Source organism: Oncorhynchus keta, chromosome 23 (genome assembly GCF_023373465.1).
Source record: "Oncorhynchus keta strain PuntledgeMale-10-30-2019 chromosome 23, Oket_V2, whole genome shotgun sequence".
In the NCBI taxonomy this organism is placed as follows: Eukaryota; Metazoa; Chordata; class Actinopteri; order Salmoniformes; family Salmonidae; genus Oncorhynchus; species Oncorhynchus keta.
The window spans coordinates 41059981-41084385 of NC_068443.1; the positions used below are offsets into that span (position 1 = coordinate 41059981).

The 24405-nt window shown below is 42.0% G+C and overlaps 1 protein-coding gene across 4 annotated transcripts in view; it reads left to right on the top strand.

Moving 5' to 3' along the window:
* Positions 1-2040: 2040 nt before the first annotated feature.
* The window catches only part of LOC118402334 (protein crumbs homolog 1-like), a 40959-nt gene continuing 18594 nt past the window's right edge, over positions 2041-24405 (top strand). For 3 of the 4 annotated variants that reach the window (XM_052477223.1, XM_035800462.2, XM_035800463.2), the window contains exons 1-4: positions 2041-2436; positions 6802-7824; positions 9144-9697; positions 21891-22056. In XM_052477223.1, coding sequence (XP_052333183.1) covers positions 2394-2436; positions 6802-7824; positions 9144-9697; positions 21891-22056 — 1786 coding nt within the window. In that variant the 5' untranslated portion in view covers positions 2041-2393. The remainder of the gene's footprint in view (positions 2437-6801; positions 7825-9143; positions 9698-21890; positions 22057-24405) is intronic. The other variant, XM_035800464.2, reaches the window with a different exon arrangement.

The following is a 24405-nucleotide window of genomic DNA, read 5'->3' on the forward strand; positions in this document are numbered from 1 at the left end:
CCGGGAGGGTGGGGAAAACCAAGGTGTCCGTCAGGAAACCAAATTTCCCTAGTGTCCAAGAGACTATGTCACCCATAGCAATAGTCACCAGTCAAGTACCAAAACTGTGTATAACATACCATTCGGAGAAGTCTTAGAAACCAGGAAGAAATTAAATCTGGGCAGGTCAATACAGTTCCCTGTCATTAACGTATCAAGACTGCCACCTTGTGGCCAACAGCGGATACAACTTTCAACCTGAGCGATAAGAATGTGTCATCTATCTGTAGAGTAAACCATTGTAATATCTGTGAAGAGGCCCTCAAATCATCACCCTTAAGATGTTGGGAAAACCAGGGACTGAATGCAAAATCGATTAGTATATGGTAACATTAATGGACCATCAGAGTAATGTTGACTATGTTAAAATATGTAATTTATCTTCCCCAGAATATGACAAGCCATAATTTGTTTATAATAAAATGCATTAATGCTGTTGTGATACTCACACTAAGGTCAGAGTTCACCATGCTGTGGTGAGAAGTGCAGGGTGCCTCTTGGAGTGCATCTGATGTGCCAGTTGCAAAGTTGACCTTGATGAGATTAAAACATGCAACCTTTGGGTTGCTAGACGTTTGAGTTATAAAGCCTTAAGTAACCTTCTGTCTTATGAGAGACTAGTCAGGATCAAGGGAAAGATAAACGTAGCAAAGTACAGAGTTCCTTGATGAAACCATTGCTGGTTTTACCTTCCAACAGGACAGCCAAGACAATGCAGGAGTGGCTTCGGGAGAAGTCTCTGAAGGTCCTTAAGTGGCCCAGCCGGAGCCCCGACTTGAACCTGATCGAACACCTCTGGAGAGACCTGAAAATAGCTGTGCATCAACGCTCCCCATCCAACCTGACAGATCTTGAGAGGATCTGCAGAGAAGAATGGGAGAAACTCCCCAAATAGTTGTGCCAAGCTTGTAGAGTCATCTCCAATAAGAAGTACTTTACAAAGTACTGAGTAAACAGTCTGAATACTTATGTAAATGTGATATTTCAGTTTCTTATTTATCCATTTGGAAAAATGTCTTAAAACCTGCTTTTGCTTTATGATTATGGGTTATTGTGTGTAGACTGATGAGGGGAAAAAACAGCAATCAATATTAGAAATAGGCTGTAACGTAACACAATGTGGGAAGAAATCAAGAGGTCTGAATACTTTCTGAAGGCACTGTAGATAATAAACAGTGAGTAGCAGTAGATATAAGCTGTTAAGGAGCTTTTTGGACCTAGACTTGGCACTCCGGTACCGCTTGCCCTGCGGTGACAGAGAGAACAGTCTATGGGTAGCTGGAGTCTTTGACCATTTTTAGGGCCTTCCTCTGACACCGCCTAGTATAGAGATCCTGGATGGCAGGGAGCTTGGCCCCAGTATGTACTGGACCGTACGCACGACCCTCTGTGGCGCCTTGCAGTCGGAAGCCAAGCAGTTCCATACCAGGCGGTGATGCAACCAGTCAGCTCTCAATGGTGCAGTTGTAGAACTTTTTGAGGACCTGAGGACCCATGCCAAATCTTCTCAGTCTCCTGAGGGGGACTCGTTTACTACGTTACGTCTAATCTATGAGACTAGGCTGGTTTGTCCTCCTAATTGACTGGGAAAGGGTGAAACTTAGTCAAGAAGACAACAACTCAAATGCCTTCACTACAGAATGGCATAAATATCCAACAGATACTGTGACCATAAGAACTTATCCAAACCAAAAACGTGGATAATAATATATATGCCATTTAGCAGACGCTTTTATCCAAAGCGACTTACAGTCATGTGTGCATACATTCTACGTATGGGTGGTCCCGGGAATCGAACCCACTACCCTGGCGTTACAAGCGCCATGCTCTACCAACTGTGCTACAGAAGGACCACAGATGGCAGTATTAGATGGCAGTATTTGCGCAAAACTGAAAGCATGAACCAAAGCATTTTAGCACGGGAAGGTGACTGGGAACATGGACGTGTACAAACAGACCAGGTGGAAATCCCACCTCCATAATGCTATCCCTTACGAAAAAGTCCTTCAGGAATCCTGCCGGAATTCAACCTTTTATGAAGGAATTGTGCAGGTGTCCTGCAGGAATCCTGTAGGTTTGATAAACTCAGGAAAAGTCCCTGACAATAAGAACTTATCCAAACCAAAAACCGTGGATAGGTGGCAGCATGTCCTGCAAAAGTTTTGAAAATCCTGCACAAACATGACAATTCCTGCAGGACCAAAACCTTCAGGATTTTCATATTCCGGCAGGATATGGCAATTCTGCAGGACCTGGCAATTCCCGCAGGACCAAGAATATCCCAACACGGATCCTGAAGAACCGAATCCTGCAGGATTTTGGTATTCCTAGGGCCATATCAGAGAGTCAAAGTGATGGAGAAGATAAAGTGTGTGGAGGTGAAAAACATGTTTTCAGGTAAGGAGTCAGAAACATACTAAAACTACAACACATTCTATATAAACATGTTAGGGGGTATCAGTTATTTTTTATGCGTTGTGTTTCCAAAATATTTGTAAGTTAGATAGCTTTGCTAGCGTGGTCTCTAACACGGGCTGCTAAATAGCTAGCTAGCTTTGACAACAAACAAAAAACATTTAAAACTTTTGCTGACAAATGAGGTTTCATATCCCTCTTTAGTACTATGTCTCTTTAGTACTGTTACAAGTTAGGCAAAAAAAGAATAATTTTGAAATGGATGGTGAAAGATTAGATTTCTTGAATGACCAGGCTAATGCCTTCTTGGCTAAAGTAGCACTTAACAACACAGTAAAACAATGTCACATAACTGATGTTACCCAGCCAAACCCTCCCCTAACCTGGACGACGCTGGGCCAATTGTGCACCGCCTCATGGGTCTCCCAGTCACAGCCAGTTGTGACACAGCCTGGTATTGAACCTGGGGCTGTAGTGACACCTCAAGTGCTGCGATGTCATGCCAGTCAGTTAAGAACACATTTTTATTTACAATGACAGCCTACCCCAGATGTGATACAGCCTGGATTCAAACCAGGGAATGTAGTGACACCACTTGCACTGAGATGCAGTGTCTTAGACCACTGCGCCACTCGGGAGCCCCTATGTTGTTGAAAGAGCAGATGTTCTTCATTTTTTGTATACTCAGTGTTAATGCCATTTCACTTGTTAAGATCAACATAATATCCCAGTGTGAAATCTCTTTTTATTAATGTTTTGTATAGTCAGTGTAGAGACACATCAGGGGCCCCCGAGTGGAACAGTGGTCGTGTGCCACTAGAGATCCTGGTTCAAGTTCATGCTCTGTCGATGCCGGTGATGACTGGGAGACCCATGGGGCCGTGCAAAATTGGCCCAGCGTTGTCCGGGTTAGGGGAGGGTTTGTCCGGCAGGGATGTCCTTTAGAAACAGGTTAGGAAAACTCCTCTAACCTGCTGGGTAAGTTAACTTAGCAGGTTTGGATAATTAGATGATGGTTAGGGAAAGGTTTAGGTATAGCTAGAGTGCTCTCCTGACCTACTACAAAAAGTAACTTCCAGTCGTAGCTGCACTCTTTTGACAATCGTGGTTGACTGCATTCTTCATCTCATCCCCATTCGTCCTTCTCCATGTCTTCATTGGGAAGCAAAACCTTCCTTTTACTTCAACAGTATAGATCCCTTTACTGTTCTGCCCTTATTCTTATTATTAAACGTAAAAACAATACCTCAGTTAGATTTACTGACGTCATGCAAATTGGCTCCCTTATGTACAGTGCGCTACCGCTGTGTTTTACTGTACGGTAGGTTTGATTCAACGCCTGTACCAGTGTTTCATTATGGAACACGTTTTGGTGACAGAAGTGCCACAGCGAGACAGACTAGAGCCATATTGCCTCCGCTGGCCTCTGGCCAATGCAGATTCTGCCTCAACTGGCTAAACGCACACTGCTTTTAACAACTACGTAAGAGACAGGTCCTCCTACTCCTAAATATATGTGAGGTAGGTTCCAGTCTATTATCTAAGCTTTCGTGTTTCTAGAATGGAGATGTTCACCAAATTAGTCCTGTAAACTCCTCCCTGGACAACAGTCGATTTGTAAGACATTTTAAGTGCATTAACTTAATCCAGAATAGGCTATATGGCTTGTAGTGATCCCAGCATTAGACTGGACTGGGCAGCCATTCATGTATGGGGGAAACACAAGGGAAGAAGCTGATATCTGTTGTTATGGTTTCCAAACCACTTCTATGAAATGCAATGGAGTCATATGTCGATATTTCGATTTTCTTCTGATTAGGAGGACTTGGCAAGGACCATGTTGAGAATCAACGTGTGTGTTTGGATTTTGTGGTTGTGCTACACAGGTAATTTTGCTCTCTTGTTCATGCCCACTGGACACAGATGTCAGTTCTGATTTTACATCTAGCTTTGATTTACATTTGGTTGAGTTGTCAACTAACGTGAATTCAAGGTTAAAAGTTGGGTGAAAAAAAGAAAAATCCCCTTACCTTGATGACTTTTAAAAAATCCAATCAGTTTTCCACATTTGATTCAGCATTTATTTTTTTATGATATGGAAACAATGTTGACTCAATTAGTTGTTGCCCAGTGGATGTTGTTTGTTGTTTGTTCTGTGAGGTCCAATGCTATATAGTGTGCACTGAATTTTACAATGAGCCTATACAATTGTGTCATCATGCTAATGTTTACATATACAGTTGAAGTGGGAAGTTTACATACGCTTAGGTTGGAGTCATTAAAACTCATTTTTCAACCACTCCACAATTAACAAACTATAGTTTTGGCAAACAATAGTTTTAGAACATCTACTTTGTGCATGACACAAGTAATTTTTCCAACAATTGTTTACGGACAGATTGTTTCACTTATAATGCACTGTATCACAATTCCAATGGGTCAGAAGTTTACATACACTAAGTTGACTGTGACTTTAAACAGCTTGGAAAATTCAAAAAAATGATGTCATGGCTTTAGAAGCTTCTGATAGGCTAATTGATTTAGCTTCTGATAGGCTAATGTATTTCAAGGCCTACCTTCAAACTCAGTGCCTCTTTGCTTGACATCATGGGAAAATCAAAAGAAAACAGCCAAGATTTCAGAAAAACAATTGTAGACCTCCACAAGTCTGGTTCATCCTTGGGAGCAATTTTCAAATTCCTGAAGGTACCAGGTTCATCTCTACAAACAATAGTACCCAAGTATAAACACCATGGGACCACGCAGCCATCATACCGCTCAGGAAGGAGACGCGTTCTGTCTCTATGAGATTAACGTACTTTGGTGTGAAAAGTGCAAATCAATCCCAGAACAACAGCAAATGACCTTGTGAAGATGCTGGAGGAAACAGGTACAAAAGTATCTATATCCATAGTGAAACAAGTCCTATATCGACATAACCTGAAAGGCCACTCAGCAAGGAAGAAGCCACTGCTCCAAAACCGCCATAAAAAAACAGACTACGGTTTGCAACTGCACATGGGGACAAAGATCATACTTTTTGGAGAAATGTCCTCTGGTCTGATGAAACAAAAATGGAACTGTTTGGCCATAATGACCATTGTTATGTTTGGAGGAAAAAGGGGGAGGCTTGCAAGCCGAAGAACACCATCCCAACCGTGGCGGCATCATGTTGTGCGGGTGCTTTGCTGCAGGAGGGACTGGTGTACTTCACAGAATAGAAGGCATGAGGAAGTAAAAGGGGAAAGTAAAAGTATGTAAAAGTCTTCCTTCATGAGGAAGTAAAAGTATGTGGATATATTGAAGCAACATCTCAAAACATCAGTCAGGAAGTTAAAGCTTGGTCGCAAATGGGTCTTCCAAATGGACAATGACCTCAAGCAAACTTCGAAAGTTGTGGCAAAATGGCTTAAGGACAACAAAGTCAGGGTATTGGAGTGGCCATCACAAAGCCCTGACCTCAATCCTATAGAACATTTGTGGGTAGAACTGAAAAAGCGTGTGCGAGCAAGGAGGCCTACAAACCTGACTCAGTTACACCAGCTCTGTCAGGAGGAATGGGACAAAATTCATCAAATTTATTGTGGGAAGCTTGTGGAAGGCTACCCGAAACGTTTGACCCAAGTTAAACAATTTAAAGGCAAAGCTACCAAATACTAATTGAGTGTATGTAAACTTCTGACCCACTGGAAATGTGATGAAATAAATAAAATATGAAATAAATCATTCTCTCTAGTATTATTCTGACATTTCATATTCTTAAGACGGTGAATTTTTACAAGGATGTATTTGGCTATTTTTACAACGTATTTGGCTAAGGTGTGTGTGTGTGTAAACTTCCAACTTCAACTGTACCTTTTTAACCTAATGATGTATTTCCTATCATGTTGAAACTAAATGTAACAAAATAACAAAATTTAACAAAATAACAAAAGTATCTATTTCCGGAATTAAAGTTATATTTATTGTTTGATATCGAACAAGTAATGAACATGTGCAAGTACGTGAACATGTTTTACCAACCAATAGTGTCATACTTCCCTAGATAAAGTAATTAACTAGTTATGTGTGAATATGGATATAGTATATGGATATATTATGAATGAATATGGATACATTGGACAATAATGATGGATGAAGATTTGTTTAAAACAAACTAGTAATCACTGGCATGTCATGGGCCAAACCTTTGGATTAATGTTTCTTAGTATGGCCAAATTCACATGCAAAAAAAATATAGAATTTGTCCATTTCCAATGTAATATGAATGACATATCAATTCCAAATAGATGCTAAATGAATTGCCAACTGTTTATGTTATCTGATTATGTTTACCTATCTACACAGGTGGTCTCTGTGAGGAGGACACTTATGCATGTGAACTGCAACCGTGTCAGAATGGTGGGGTCTGCGAAAGCCAACATGGCGGCTACAGGTGCCTCTGCCGTCAACAGAGCAAAGATGGCTTACTGTACGGAGGCGAGAATTGCACAGTCGCCCTCCTGGGCTGTGACGGCAACCGCTGCAAGAATGGTGGCATCTGCTCTCCCTTCTTCCTGAACTACCGCCACACCTACACCTGCGCCTGCCGCGCAGGCTTCACCGGCTCCAAGTGTCAGACGTCAACCATCTTCTCCTTCGAGTCCAGCGGCTACATGTATGTGGAGACCCAGCTATCGGACCCTGAAGTCCCTCTCAACGTCACCCTTAGCTTCAAGACGGACCGGCCTGTCGGCACCCTCCTCCAGCGCCGGGTCGATGACCTGCTGCTCACCATCGAGCTGGTAGACAGCCGCTTACGCCTCAGCATGCTAAGAGCTCAAGGGACAAGAACCCCAGTATTTCTGGAGCTACCGCCGAGTGTGGCGGACAGTCAGTGGCACACGGTGGAGGCCTGGCTGGGCTGTGAGGATGAGGGGAGCGGTGTGAGGCTGCTTCACTCCCCCTGCGCTGAGGTGGGCTGCACCAGGGAGTTCCCCGCCACCGAGACACCCCTGCTGGAGCAAGGCTCCGGCCTACGAGAGCCCAGCTCGGTTCGCCACAGCCTCTCTCTAGGAGGGGTGGGACTGGGCTGGGGCTCCGGTGGGGTGGCAGGGGAAAGGGATGCTGAGGCTGCAGACGCGCCTGATCCACCTGGTCCAGCTGCCTACTTCCTGGGCTGTTTCCGGGATGTGTTTGTGGAGTCACGGCTGGTAGTGCCCGCTGTCGCCAACTCACCGGCTCAGGTCAACGTCACAGCCGGGTGCAACGACAGGGACAAGTGTGACGACAGCCCGTGTCAGAACCGGGGGCATTGCATAAACCAGGGATGGAGGAGCTATGTGTGCGAGTGCTACAGACCGTACGAGGGGACAACGGACTGCGCTGAGGGTAAGGCCTGAGGGATGTGGTGTTGCGCTTGCATGTCTGAAAACACTGTAAATGTAGCAGCAAAACACTTGAACGGTGCAACATATGAAAACAATGGGCATAACGAAGCAGTAAAAGGATACAATATGAGATCTATTCCATTTCAATGCAATAATCTCACATATCCTATTAGAGCCAGTGTGCTTCTCATGGAGCTCTGATAAATGTAGCTTACGACAAAACGTTCAAACTCAGAAAGTAGGGATCATTTTGGACTTCACTAAGGACTCTGGTATGAGTTTCATAAACTAATAACCTGAGGTCAACAGTTTAGCCTCAATAGAATCACTCAAATCTAAATGGCTGGCATCCTCATGTGGCACATAAGAGGTGGATAAAAGTAGCCTGTGGTAGACTGCAAAGGAGCTTAGAGAACTAGCTAAAATAGCATGTAGAATACACACACGCAACCATGTAAACACACACTTACACACGCGTACACCTGACTCTAGGATTAAGGAAATGTTTAGGGATTAAGGACAGCCTTCAACTGCCGTAAAACAGGGTTTCCCAAGGACTCTCGCAACAATCCTCTAACGCAGGGGTGTCAAACTCATTCCATGGAAGGCATAGGTTCTTTTTTTCTTTCAATTAAGACATAGACAACCAGGTGAGGGGAGTTCCTTACTAATTACTGAATTTATTTCATCAATCAAGTACAAGGGAGGAGCAAAAACACACATACACTCGGCCCTCCGTGGAATGAGTTTGTCACGTGCTCTAACATGATAGGTGGAAATAACTGTTCTGCTTACCGGTCCGCTTCACCTAGAATCAGGGATGGGCAACTGCTCGGGACCGGATTGCCCCAGCTAACCCAACTGACTCTAATAATCAACTAATCATGGTCTTAAGTTTAGAATGCAATTTGTTTAATCAGGTGTGTTGGTTAGGTAAAAAGTGATACCAATCTGGTCCTCGAGGACTGGAATTGCCCATCCCTGTGACTTGAAGGAGTGATATAAACATCTCAGGGTGATACCAAGTCAACGTTGGGGGCAATTTAATTTCAATTCATGATTTGAAAACTTTGAATTCACTTCCTGATTTAACTCAGTTGAAATGGAATTGGAACCAACTCTTTTACCCAGGCCAGTAAACAAAACCAAAAAAAGGCACTAGCACACAGTAGTTCACCCGGAGATCAAAAGGTAGTGGAAATCATGCTATTGTATTTTGACACTCTCTCTCTCTCTCTCTGTTAGTTCCTCATCTATTCATTTAGTAATTGGTAGAACTTTATTAATTGTTAAACTCTCTCTCTTTCTGTACCAACACAGAGTACAACCCGGCCAGGTTCGGCAACGAGGACGAGGCGAGCTATGCCGTCTTCTCCTTGGATGACCCCCCGGCTTCAGGCACCATCACCATATCCATGTTTGTGCGCACACGGCGCTCGAACGGCCTCCTCCTGGTCCTGGCCAACAGCACCAGCCAGTACCTCCACCTGTGGCTGGACGATGGCCGGGTAAAATTTCAGGTGAACAACTTAGAGAGCCTGTCGGGTCGAGTCGTGGTCAGCGACGGCCACTTTCACTTGGTGACGGTGCGGCTGGAGGGCGACTTTGTGACCCTGTTCCAGTCGGCCCATAGCCAGGGAACCATCCCCGTCCGGCCCGTGGTGGCTCTGCCAGGGGACCTGGTCTACGTCGGGGGCCTGGCCGACCAAAGAGTCTCGGCCTCCTTTGGGGGTTACCTGAAAGGCTGTGTCCAGGACTTGAGGATTAACAGTAAACGGTTGCAGTTCTTCCCCATAGCAACCCCAGTGGCCTCGTACGGCCTGGTGGAGCTGGTCAATGTCACACAGGGATGTACCAGTGACAACGCCTGTAGCGTGAGTAGCTGGATATACAGTATACTATACACATACAGGTATTTTGCCACGACATAGTTGCGCCATGACAATACCCGTTTTTAAACCCAGGGTTCCAAGTGGCCAATATTTCCGGGGATGCCGGCAAAGCAGACCAAACAGAACAGACTGGGATTTGGGAAGCCAAAGGGAGCGTGAAAAATAACTTCCTTAGTGTGAAGGCCACCTCTAGTCGTACAGCTAAATGTCCCTATGCTTTTTTTGTGGGAGGGGTTTTTATCAATTTCAATCAAACAAGAGATAGCAGTCACATGATTTGCACAGAAACAAAACATGAGCATGAAGGGGATTGACAAGCAGTTCAAGATACAACAACTGAGAGATAATATTACATGAGGGGTACCTAACAAATGTCTTTGATTTAACCCACCCACTAGAGTTGTAGCCGTGCCATGCAGTTTAGCTGTGGATTTCTCTAGAATAAGAATGTCAAAAATGTACATTTTCCAGGAAGATTTCAAATAAGCATTTGGATCAACAACAAGAAATGTACTGCCTTTTTGGCAGCAGTTAGGGCACATTTAGGGCACATATTAACACAATCAATTTCATCTAATCCAATAGAATGTCAAATATTTCCTTGTAGAAAACAGACCAGGCGACATGGGTACCTTTACCTTTATCAAGGTGCGAAGAAGGTATTTAACGTACTGTATATCCAGAGGTCAGAGACCACTTGGAACTAAGAGTGCAACCGTTGCAGAGATTATTACCAGAGAGTTTAATCTGTTAAACTAATCCAATCATTTAGTTAGAATTTTTGTACCCGTTATTGAAATGGTTGTTTCAGTTTAAATGGCTTCGGTAGACTGTTCCTAACCCTGGCAATCATTATGAATGCAGGTTACAGGTGAATACAAATTTCAACTGTTGGATATCCTAACTCTGGCTGGATTCCAATAGGTACTCCATTATCGCTTTACAATCTAGCATAATGTGACATGCAGGTAGGGTTGCAAAATTCTTTAAAATCTCCCAGGTTTTCCAGAAATCCCGATTGGAAGATGGGAAATCCTTCAACCTAGAATTTTTGGGAAAGTTACTGGAATTTTGCAACCCTACTTGCAGGGCTGATGTGGCCTGTTACTTTGAGTTTCAGGCCAATGTATTAGGGTAAAGCTAGGCTTCAAAATGAGGTCTTATGAGATATATAATAATAATGATAATATTCACCTGGGAACTCACTTGGTGAAGGCCACAGGTTTGAAAATGAACAAACTCAACAACGATGACTGTCACTATCAAATACAGTCATGGGTGGTAACTCAATTCACTCAAGGCGTGGTTTTAGTGGGGGCGTTAGAATTTTTTTTCACGCTGATAAAACTCAAACCCTACAGAATCACAGTGGGTATGTTTACATGCTCAGTAATCATTTGGTATTAAACTGATTATGGAAGTAGGCAGATTATGCAATAGTCATTTAAACAGCTTACTCTGCTTAACTTAATTGGCATAAAGGCAAAATCGAAGTAAGCATACACTGATTACTGTTTTCCGAGCAATTTTTTTAGATGATTAGGACAGGTGGGGAACTCCAATACAGTTGGTGGCGTTAATGCACAATAAGATTGGATGCCAGCTGCCCATAAACTCCACAAAAGAAGGGGCGAGGGCGACAATGGTAGCTAGCTAGCCGTACACCGGTAGACGGTGTCCTTTGTCCCCACCTGTCGGGGACTGTTTTCCAGCAGTTCTGTTTACGATGGCGAGGGAAGGTGTTCAGCAGGCAGGAGTGAAGAACACTGTGTACTAACTTAGCCAGCTAGTCCAGTACACAGAAGGTGGGTGCGAGTTAGTTAGCTAACTAACATGCTAGCTAGCTAGCATACAGTATAGCATGTTAGTTAGCTAACTAACATGCTAGCTAGCTAGCTAGCATACAGTATAGCAAGCTAGCTAGTTAGCTACCACACTGTCGCCTCAGCGTCCCACCTGCTGTGCTAGCGGGAGGCAGGGGCGGCCGGTAGTGTCCTTTGCCCCCGGCTGTCGGGCACTGTTTTCCCTCAGTTCTGTTAATGATGGTGAGAGCAGGTGTTCGGCAGGTGGGAGCGAAGGACGCTGTCTACCGCTTTCGCTCCTACTAGTTAGCAAGGGGGACTCTAGAGACGAGAGCAAAATAACTTAGATAATACTTTTATTTCCCTTTTAAACTACAGTACCAGTCAAAAGTTTGGACACACTTACTCATTCAAGGGTTTTTCTTTATTTGACTATTTTATACATGGTAGAAGACATCAAAACTATGAAATAACACATATGGAATCATGTTGTCACCAAAAAAGTGTTAAACAAATATATGTTTTATTTTACATGTGATTCTTCAAAGTAGCCACCCCTTTGCCTTGATTTGTTTAACACTTGGTTACTACATGATTCCATATGTGTTATTTCATAGTTTTGATGTGTTCACTATTATTCTACAATATAGAAAATAGGAAAAATAAAGAAAAACAATTGAATGAGAAGTTGTCCAAACTTTCGACTGGTACTGTACATTCAAAAGTGTCACAAGCATGAAGACGTTGTGCGTATACCCACATGCAGGAACGCCCCGAATTGCGGGCTGCGGTTGCACACTATTCATTTGATCTGTGCTTGTGCTAGCACTAGCCGAGCGAGCCTACCTCTTTAGCTTGAGTGAAGTGAGTTCAAAACAACTGAATGTATGTGTCTTAGAAGTAGTTTTCACATACAAACTTTACATGTTCGAACTTAGAATCAAATATGCTTCCCAAAAGTAACATGGTCGCTGTGGTAGAACGTTTATTTTGATTGCCAATTTTCTGCATTGAATAGAGTGCCATCAGGTAGCCTGATTTCATGTGTCCATGTAACAGGATTATAAGGGAAATCGTTCTTCTTGCAAAGCACGTAAAGATTTTAATCAAACTATTATATTAATCTAACTATTCACAATAATCACATTATTGTGTGCATGTAACGGTACTCAGTAGCTACTATTGGTCTGAGTAATGACTAAAAAAATCACTTTATGTAACTGTACTCAGATATATTTAGTGAAACAGGTTTCTTAAATGGTTTTGAGTAATGACAAGGCGGATAACTACTACACGTGTGTCTCAGGTCTCAACCGCTCTCTTTCAACACAGAGGAAGACAGAATGCTTCTGAATTTTTGCTTTGAGTGTAGTTAACTGTTTTGCATTTACTGATGTATATTTGAGTTATGGCTAATTGATACAATTGAGGTAATCCCTTTCCTACATTTAAAGTGAAGTTATTCATTTTTATATTGGATAAACAGTTCTCGATCATGTAAGATTTTTACTTCACTCACCAAGAAAGTGTATTTGTTACATCTCAATGACTATTGTTAATATATTGAGTCTGAACACCAAAGGCCTTTCAAGAGATTATGGAGTTTAGATTTATTCAAACGAAATTGCATAGATACTGATTTTATTCAAGAAACTCGTATAAAACAAGAAGATGGAAAACTGTTTCTGAACAGGAATTATTGCACACTCGTGCACATTCGAAAACCAGAGCGTTTTGAGGGAAATATACTGTTTTGTAACTATCACTTTGAATGGTGCAAGACTTTGTCTGGTGTCGGTATATGCACCCCCAAAAAAATCAAAACAATCAGAAACTCAAAATGCTGGACTTTGCAGACACAGCCATAATAATGGCGGGAAAATTGTAATCTCAACCCGCATTTAGATTCTTCTCACAGCGTTATTGCTGTAACACCCAATGCAGGAGATGAGAAGCAGGTATAGGGAGTGAGCCATTTAAATATAGACGGACATGCAACGGAACAGGAAGCGCGTCTGGATATAAGCACGGCAAACAATGCTACTACAGGGAATATAGAGGAGCAGACATATATGCAGGGGCAATCAACAAAACGAATGAATCCAGGTGAGTCCAATGACCACAGCTGCGCGTAACGATGGTAACAGTTGCGTATGATGACGGGTAGCCTGGGAGGGAGGACGGGAGTAGGCGTGACAATTACATCCCGTTTAACCGCTTCAATTTACTTCCAATCATTCCTAAAGGAGCTCAACATTTTTGACACGTGGCGACTAAAAAAAAATCTGCAAAGATTACACCTTCTCTGCACAGCACAAGACCTGCTCTCACATGGATTACATCTTTATTTCCATACATTTTTTTCAAATAGAATTACAGAATTTCTAGACCTAAACTCTGAAACAACGAATAACCCTCATAGCCTTTGGGGACTCACTAAATGTTTCATTAGAGGAGCTTGTACTTCATTCTCCAATTTCAATACACACTGTTATTCTGAAATTGCTTTTTTGGAGAAAGAAATAGCACATCTAGAACCACTACAAAAATCACAATTCCAAATAGACAGAACTAAACTACTAGCCTCTCTAAAACCAGAATATGAAACATTCCCAAATGCTAAATGTGAATTCTTATACTTACAAACTAGACAATCAAATTATGAAAATGCAGATAGACCTAGCAGGCTCTTGGAGCTTAAACAATCTGAATGTCTAGCCTCTATCGACGCCATCAAATACTCCAATGGAACCTTATGCTCTTCACGCTCCCAAATGAATCAGGTGTTAATCTCTACACATCCAAATCTTCTTAAGATCCTGATTTACTAACCTCATCTGAACTACTTGAGATTTCCATCTCGTTACAACAAGCGGAAGAACATGAATGTCCCATTTCAATCCATGAACTGAAATTGGCCACCTTAACTATGCAGAAAAATAATAAACCCCAGGCCTGGAGGTATATCCCTAAAACTCCTGTTAGCACTTTGGTATTTAGATGGTCCATTATTTTTAAATTCAATAAACTACACTTTACAAATGGGTTCTTTCCACTGGGACCAAAAAACAGCTCTAATTTCCCTATTTCTTAAGAAGGATAAGGACCCTCTTGAATGCTCAAGCTATAGGTAGGCCTATTGCACTTTTTAACAGCAATTTTAAAATATATTCTAAGGTCCTGACAAAGAGATTGGAGAAGCAGGTGCATGTTTTGATCCATTTTGATCACATTTTATGAGAGGCAGACTCGTCTGAGATAATATCCAATGTCACTTTCATGTTATCGACTCAGCTCCTGTGCATAATCTTCCTGTGCAGTGCTGTTCCTTGGTGATGCCCCTTGACTGCTTAGAATGGACATACTTATGGGTTGTGTTAAAGTGTTTTGGGTTTGGATCCTCTATCATTCACAGGACTCTCTACAACGAGCCTTTTGCTCGAGTTCTCACCGCTTGATCCACTTCTCCGCAGTTTAGGGTGCAAAGAGGCTTAAGACCAGGTTGTCCATTATCCCCTATTTTATTTGCCTTGTCTCTTGAGCCTCTTGCCCGGGCTGTGCGACAAAGTCCAGATATCTATTATTATTAATAAAGGTACTGTCCAGCATATTTCCTTGTATGCAGATGATCTCGTTTTTTTATCAGATATTTCTAACTCTGTCATTCTCTTAAAATGGCAATCAGCAGTTGAAACAATAACAGAGCGCCCCTGTTTCTGTAAAAAGCTGAGGGATGGGGCTAAGAAATGTAACCACTCTCATATTCATAGACCGAGCTATGGATGCAAAGACTGGCCATCCCTGCTATCAAAATTATAGTTTTAACCATGTTTTTATAGTGTTTGTTTACATTGACTTTGCTTACAAACATTGGAGTAAAATATATTTTTGGTTCTGATGGGCTTTGACAGTTGAACTAAGCTCATGAGGTAATTATGAATTATATTCTTCAAGAATCAATGGGTGGGTGCACATTGTTAATTCACAAGTCCGAAAATAGCTGTAGCAATTGCAGATTGCACCTTTAAATTATTTGAACCTTTTCCTGTTTCTTTTCAGGATATAATATAAATTGATCCATTTTATAGCCCCTAAATCCTGCAGCTGAGGAGTATTCTCTCCCCACAACACACACTCTCCAATTAAATCCAATAGGTTTCACCTATCTGCGGATTAAATTCTAGCCCACTTTCCAACTAATGGTACAAGACAATTACTCAGCTACTATTGGGAAAATTAAAGAGGACTTGGACCACTTGTCTCCCTTACATATTACACTTCAGGGTAAAATTTCAGTGATTAAGATGAACATTCTTCCTTGCTTTCATTTTGTATTTTCTATGCTTCCCAATTCACCCCTCTTCAATATTTAAAAGAATTGTATATATTGTGCAGGAATTTCATCTGGAAAGACAAACGAACCAGAATACCCTGCAGCGCCCCAAACCGTTTGGACTGGCTCTACCTAACTTTAAATAATTACTTTTCTTTCCATTTGAGATTTCTGAAAATCTATCTAGATCCCACTAATCAAGCCACATTGGGACCCAATGAAGAGGCTTTAATAAAACCTATTAGACTACAAGTATTCTCTGGCTGTAAACAAAAATCTACATGTCTCAGAATGGGTCCAATAATTGCTAATGCAGTTAAAGTGTGGCAACAGGCCAATGCACATCTTATGATCTCATTCCATTTTCACAGCCCTTCTCACTTATGAAACAATAACCTAATCTTATCAGGCTCAAAACCCTTTGATTTTCCTCAATGCTCTAGTATAAATATTTTAACCCTCAGTGACATCTTTAACAATTCAGGTCTTCAAACCTTTTAAGTCCTCAAAGAATCATATCATCTTCTAGGGACTTGCTTACTTTTTTTTTTTTACCATAGGTACTCCGAAGGCTTTTAGAGCCGAGCAGAACCTGGGATTCTCTGATCCTGGTTAAGACTTTTAAATATTCCCAAATCTATTGGCCTGGTCTCCACTCTCTACTCCAAATTGAACTCTACCGACAAGAGTGCAACTGCGGTCACTTCCATCTGGAACAGAGAACTTCTAGATTTTTCTGAGAACATTTGAACTGAAAGGTGATATGGAACAATGTTTTCTCATCAGAATACTTCTCTCACCAGTTAATTAATTTAAAATGTATTCACAAATATTATATACCATATCGCCGCTTCCAGATTGATCAGTTTAAAAACATATATATATATAATTTCTTTGTTTAGCATAAAGATTGATTGATTAATCACTCAATGTACATGCAAAAGAAATCAACCTGCAGTAGAGCATGCTGGGAAAAATACTTTAAAAGGAGAGTTGGTGTAACTTCTCATTTAGTTTTGAGTCAGTACCACAAACATTTTAAGTAATAATGTATTTTCATTGACTTGGGTTCAACTTACTAGAAGTATTTGTATAAATAATGCCTTGGGGTTTACAGTGGCATAATAAAAATATTCATTGACATTTTGGATAGGTGCAATTTAATAACAAAAAAATATTCCACGGGTTTGAGTGAGAGGTCTAAGTGGTGTTTCCTAGTGGCCACACACCTCTCCAAACTGGGCACAGTTCAGGCTAATAATTTCAATGCACTTTTATGACCTAAGGAAAGAGCCTCAACTATAAGGTGCATTTTTTTGCCATTAAGGAACTGAAGCAAGCACCTTTGTAGTTTTTTGTTTGGAACACAGCCCTGCCACTGGGCACTAAAGTCAATTCAACATCTATTCCATGTCATGTCATTGAAATGTCATTGAAATGACTTGGAAACAATGTTGATTCAACCAGTGTGTGCCCAGTGTGATGAGTCACCACTATCACACAATTACTGTTGTTGTTTACGCAATCCAAAAATGTTCCATTATTAAATGTTCCAACATGACCAGCTAAGTTATAAAATACAATCTTACAGTTTTTGGCTTTCAAAAGGCACCTCAGACAGACAGATTGTAATGTTGGTGTGCATAGAAAGGAGTCATGAGTGCATTCAAGTGCGTGTTCCGTGACAAATTTTCTTCACAACATGACCAACAGGCTCATTGTGTTCAGGACCACCCAGGGTATAATGCATGTTATCCTTGCAACTGTGTATCAAACATGGTGATCATAAAGGTTGATAACGACAATGACATGAGTTTTCAAATATTGGAAATGTGAAGTGCACATTTGGACTCATGGGTGTGTGGATTGCTTGTATGACATCAAAGTGGTATTCATTATAATCCTCAACCTCATCTTTCAGAACACATTTCCCTCACTCAGACAACAAATGTGTAAATGTAGCGGGAGGGATAGGGGGCATATTCTTGTGGGGCACGGTGCTGAAGTTTATAGCGGCTGTCAGTCAAAACCCATACAGCGCTGTGAAGCAGAGCCCTTCATGTATAGCATGTTACTGTACAGCTACTACATTTCAAGTCAGGCGCTTATCAATGACCAAATCTGACACTTGAAATACAGGATGACTGGCTGAGAGTGGAAAGGGCTACACAATAAAAACAAATGTACCAACATTTCCGAAAATGGATATAGCACATTTCGTAATGAGCCCTGACTTCATGTACAATAGCATGTTACTGAATCACAGGTGATACCACCTCCATCTCCCCATCTCAAAATATGCTAGAATGTACTATTTAAAATGGATGTAATTGAAACAAATCATGTTAATGATAATACATAACTAAAATCATATGGTAAATATGTTAAAAGATTAGATTCTTGGATGAATTATGTGTGTTTCTTCACAGCCTACCTGCCTCAGATTTTTGGAACTGTCCGAAAGGCTTTCGTTAAACCCTTCATTTGAGTTGCTCCTGGTCTGCTATTTGTATCTGTATTTATTGTGGATCCCCATTAGCAGCAGCTACTCTTCCTGAGGTCCGGCAAAATGAAGGAAGTTATACAATTTTAAAAACATTACAGTTGTTAAGGTTTTCTTCCAGTGAAAGAGAGGAGGACCAAAATGCAGTGTGGTTATCTTCATACATCTTTAATAAAGATAATGACGATACAATACAAAACAATAACCGTAACATGAAAAACCTAACCAGCCCTATCTGGTGCAAACAAACACAGAGACAGGAACAATCACCCATGAAACACTCAAAGAATATGGCTGCCTAAATATGGTTACCAATCAGAGACAACGATAAACACCTGCCTCTGATTGAGAACCACTCTAGGCAACCATAGACTTACCTAGACAACTACTATACCACAATCACATAACCTACAAAAACCCCAAGACAAAACACACCACATAAATAACCCATGTCACACCCTGGCCTGACCAAAATAATAAAGAAAACACAAAATACTAAGACCAGGGTGTGACAATAGTACATTCATTCATTACATAATTCACATCACACTAAGTGTGTGCCCTCAGGCCCATACTCCACTACCACATACCTACAACACAAAATCCATGTGTGTGTGTATGCATGGGTCTGTGCCTATGTTTGTGTTGCTTCACAGTCCCCGCTGTTCCATAAGGTTTATTTTTATCCTTTAAAGAAAATCTGATTCTACTGCTTGCATCAGTTACCTGATGTGGAATAGAGTTCCATGTAGTTATGGCTCTATGTAGTACTGTGTGCCTCCCATAGTCTGGTCTGGACTTGGGGACTGCAAAGAGACCTCTGGTGGCATGTCTTGTGGGGTATGCATTGATGTCAGAGCTGTGTGCTAGTCGTTTAAACAGACAGCTTGGTGATGAAGTCAATATCTCCTCTACTTTGAGCCAGGAGAGATTGACATGCATATTATTAATGATTGATCTCTGTGGCTGGCTGTTCTGAGCCAATTGAACATAAGTCCCTCTTTGTGGCACCTGACCACACGACTGAACAGTAATTCCAGGTGCAACAAAACTAGAGCCTGTAGGACCTGCCTTGTTGATAGTGCTGTTAAGAAGGTAGAGCAGCGCTTTATTATGGACAGACTTCTCTCCATCTTAGCTACTGTTATATCAATGTTTTGACCATGACGGTTTACAATCCAGGGTTACTCAAAGCAGTTTAGTCACCTCAACTTGCTCAATTTCTACATTATTTATTACAAGATTTTGTCGAGGTTTAGGGTTTAGTGAATTATTTGTCCCAAATACAATGCTTTTAGTTTTTTAAAAATATTTAGGACTAACTTATTCCTTGCCATCAACTCTGAAACTAACTGCAGCTCTTTGTTAAGTGTTGCAGTCATTTCAGTTGCTGTAGTAGCTGACATGTATAGTGTTGAGTCATCCGCATACATACACACCGGCTTTACTCAAAGCCAGTGGCATGTCGTTAGTGAAGATTGAAAAGAGTAAGGGGCCTAGATAGCTGCCCTGGGGAATTCCTGATTGTAACTGGATTATGTTGGAGGCCTGTTATACAGGTAACTCTTTATCTACAATATAGCAGGGATGTAAAGCCAAAACACAAGTTTTTCCAGCAGCGGACCATGATCGATAATGTCAAAAGTCTAACAAAACAGCCCCCCAATCTTTTTATCATTTTCTCTGAGCCAATCATCAGTAATTTGTGTAAGTGCTATGCTTGTTGAATGTCCCTCTTTATAAGTGTGCTGAAAGTCTGTTGTAAATTTGTTTACTGTAAAATAGCTTTGTATCTGGTCAAAAAATCTGTTTTTTTCCCCAAAAGTTTACTAAGGGTTGGTAACAGGATGATTGGTCGGCTATTTGAGCCAGTAAAGGGGGCTTTACTACTAGGTAGCGGAATGACTTTTGCTATGTAGACCTCAGTTAAGCTTAAGATCAGTTCACTTGTATTTATGTACAGACATTATACTGTATGTATTCTATTTTATGCACATTATGGTTTTGATTATCTTACCTTTTTGTATATAGTGTATTTACAAAGTATGTGGACACCCCTTCAAATTAGTGGATTCAGCTATTTCAGCACACCCATTGCTGATAAGTGTATAAAATCGAGCACACCACCATGCAATCTCCATAAACAAACATTGGCAGTAGAATAACCTTACTGAAGAAATCAGTGACTTTCAACATGGCACAATCATAGCATGCCACCTTTCCAACAAGTCAGTTTGTCAAATTTCTAAACTGCTATAGCTGCACCGGTCAACTGTAAATGCTGTTATTGTGAAGTGGAAACGTCTAGTAGCAGCAAAGGCTCAGCTGCAAAGTGGTAGGCCACACAAGCTCACAGAATGAGACCACAGAGTGCTGAAGCGCACAGCTCGTAAAAATGTTCTGTCCTTGGTTGCAACACTCACTGCTGAGTTCCAAACTGCCCCTGGAAGCAACATCAGCACAAGAACTCTTCGTGGGGCGCTTTATGAAAAATGGGTTTCCATGGCCGATCAGCCTAAGATCCCGATGCGCAATGCCAAGAGTAGTCTGGAGTGGAGTAAAGCTCGCCTTCATTGGTCTCTGGAGCAGTGGAAACGTTCTCCGGAGTGATGAATCACTCTTCACCATCTGGCAGTCCGACAAACGAATCTGGGTTTGGCGGATGCCAGGAGAACACTACCTGCCCAAATGCATAGTGCCAACTATAAAGTTTGGTGGAGGAGGAATAATGGCCTGGGGCTGTTTTTCATGGTTCAGTCTAGGCCCCTTAGTTCCAGTGAAGGGAAATCTTAATGCTACAGTGTACAATGACATTCTAGATAATTCTAGAATGTCACTCGCCAACTTTGTGGCAAGTTTTGGGAAGGCCCTTTCCTGTTTCAGCATGACAATGCCCCCTGCTCAAAGCGAGGTCCATACAGAAATGGTTTGTTGAGATCGGTGTGGAAGAACTTGACTAGCCAGCATAGAGTCCTGACCTCAGCCCCATCGAACACCTTTGGGATGAATTGAAATGCCGACTTCACTAATACTCTTGTGGCTGAATGGAAGCAAGTCACCGCAGCACTGTTCCAACATCTAGTGGAAAGCCTTTCCGGAAGAGTGAAGGCTGTTATAGAAGCAAAGGGGGGGACCAACTCCATATTAATGCACACGATTTTGTAATAAGATTTGTTCAGCGAGCAGGTGTCTACATACTTTGTCATGTAGAGTAATTTAAGGTGTAGGAAAATACACCCTCTAATATTTCTACCATACTCAGTTCAGTCTTTCGTTGCCTGCTTGGTCTGTCCCTTTTCTCTCAATTCTGAGCATGAGCTTAGCTTGCTAATGACATCGCTTATAAGTGTGATTTAAGGATGTCTATTGGAGAAGCAGATCCTGGAACTCTTCATTCATATTCTCTTTGACAACATATTTGCCCCATGACACAGCACAGTTGACCCATGACCCAACACAGTTGCCCCATGACCCAACACAGTTGCCCCGCCATGACAAAGTCAACTGCTTGACAGAGTTATTGTTTGTCTCCTACAGAGAAACCCGTGTCTGAACAGCGGAGTGTGCTACTCCATGTGGGACGACTTCATCTGCAATTGTCCTCCCAACACTGGAGGGCGTTGCTGTGAGGAGGTCAAGTGGTGTGAGCGGTCTCCATGCCCCTCGACTGCAGCCTGCCAGTCCCTCTCCCAGGGCTTTGAGTGTGAGTTGTTAGTTCGAGAATCCCTTCCTGAACAGATTATAAAGAGATTATCAATCAAATTCCATTCTGCAGAATTCACTATTACTTAAAGCAATGTTTCCAAAAACCTCTCCTTGAATACCTCCAGAGAGTTCAAAATAATTGACCTAATCCAGTATCATCACACGTGATTCAATTACCGGTAGCTCACTAATCACCAAACCCATTATTAGCTGAATGCGGTCTGCTTGATTAGTTGAATTAGGTCTGCTTAATTAGTTGGATCAAGTGTGCTGTACATGACTAGATCAAATACGTGAAACTGTCTGGGGGTTCTCAAAGACGGGTTAGGAAATACAGACATAAAGCAATTGCTTCTCTGTATTTGGCATATTGTATATAGAGTAGGCTATTATGTCGGCCTATTCATACTGTCAGTGTGTATCCATTGAATGGACTGTTGGTTATTCTGCCTTTTATAGACTTATTTGATGGAGTGATTGTGAGACCCAAACATTTTTGCAAATGCGTTTTTCCAACACTGACAAAATACATCTAGCTCTGGCTCGGAACGTTTGTTTCTCGGTTTCTTTTTGTCTACATAATCACTATAACACAAGCAAATAGAGGACACGTCTAGGTTTAAGGAGAATAACTATGTAGTGCATGGATCAACTAGATTCAGAGGGGGCCGATTTTCTTATAGAGCAGATGGTCAGGTGGACAAATTGACTGCAGAAGCCCAAACAGATATAATACTTGACTCAAACAGTTGAGTTCAGATGCATCCTGTTTCCATTCATCATCCTTGAGATGTTTCCACAACTTGATTGGAGTCCACCTGTGGTAAATTCAATTCATTGAACATGATCTGGAAAAGCACACACCTGTCTATATAAGGTCCCACAGTTGACAGTGCATGTTAGAGCAAAAACCAAGCCATGAGGTTGTAGATTTGTCCGTAGAGCTCCGAGACAGGATTGTGTCGAGACACAGATCTGGGGAAGGGTAATCAAAACATTTCTTCAGCATTGAAGGTCCCCGAGAACACAGTTTGGCCAAACTGGCCGCCAGGCCAAACTGAGCAATCGGGGGAGAAGGGTCAGGGAGGTGACCAATAACCCGATGGTCACTCTGACAAAGCTCCAGAGTTCCTCTGTGGAGATGGGAGAACATTCCAGAAGGACAACCATCTTTTCAGAACTCCACCAATCAGTCCTTTATGGTAGAGTGGCCAGACGGAAGCCACTCCTCAGTAAAAGGCACATGTTAGCCCGCTTGGAGTTTGCCAAAAGGCACCAAATGGAATCTGACCATGAGAAACAAGATTTTCTGGTCTGATTAAACCAAGATTGAACTCTTTGGCCTGAATGCCAAGCGTCTTGTCTGGAGAAAACATGGCACCATCCCTATGGTGAAACATGGCGGTGGCAGAATCATGCTGTGGGGATGTTTTTCAGCGGCAGGGAATGGGAGACTAGTCAGGATCGAGGGAAAGGTGAACGAAGCAAACTACTGAGATCCTCGATGAGATCCTCGATGCTCCATAGCACTTAGGACCTCAGACTGGGGTGAAGATTCACCTTCCAACAGGACAACAACCTTAAGCACACAGCAAAGACAATGCAGGTATGGCTTCAGGTGTTCTTGAGTGTCCAGAGCCCGGACTTAAACCCGATCTCTGGAGAGACGTGAAAATACTTGTGCAGTGACGCCCCCCCATCCAACCTGATAGAACTTGAGAGGATCTGCAGAGAAGAATGGGAGAAACTCCCCAAATACAGATGTGCCAAGCTTGTAGCGTCGTACCCAAGAAGACTTGAGGCTGTAGTCGCTGCCAAAGGTGCTTCTACAAAGTACTGAGTGAAGGGTCTGAATACTTATGTAAATGTGATATTTAAGTGTTGTGATTATGGTGTATTGTGCATAGATTGAGTAGATTTTCTTTTTTTTAATAAATTTTAGAAAAAGGCTGAAACGTAACAAAATTAGGAAAAAGTCAAGGGCTCTCAATACTTTCCGAAGGCAGCGTATATGGTTCCTCTGAAGGCAGCGTATATGGTTCCTCTGAAGGCAGCGTATATGGTTCCTCTGAAGGCAGCGTATATGGTTCCTCTGAAGGCAGCGTATATGGTTCCTCTGAAGGCAGCGTATATGGTTCCTCTGAAGGCAGCGTATATGGTTCCTCTGAAGGCAGCGTATATGGTTCCTCTGAAGGCAGCGTATATGGTTCCTCTGAAGGCAGCGTATATGGTTCCTCTGAAGGCAGCGTATATGGTTCCTCTGAAGGCAGCGTATATGGTTCCTCCGAAGGCAGCGTATATGGTTCCTCCGAAGGCAGCGTATATGGTTCCTCCGAAGGCAGCGTAT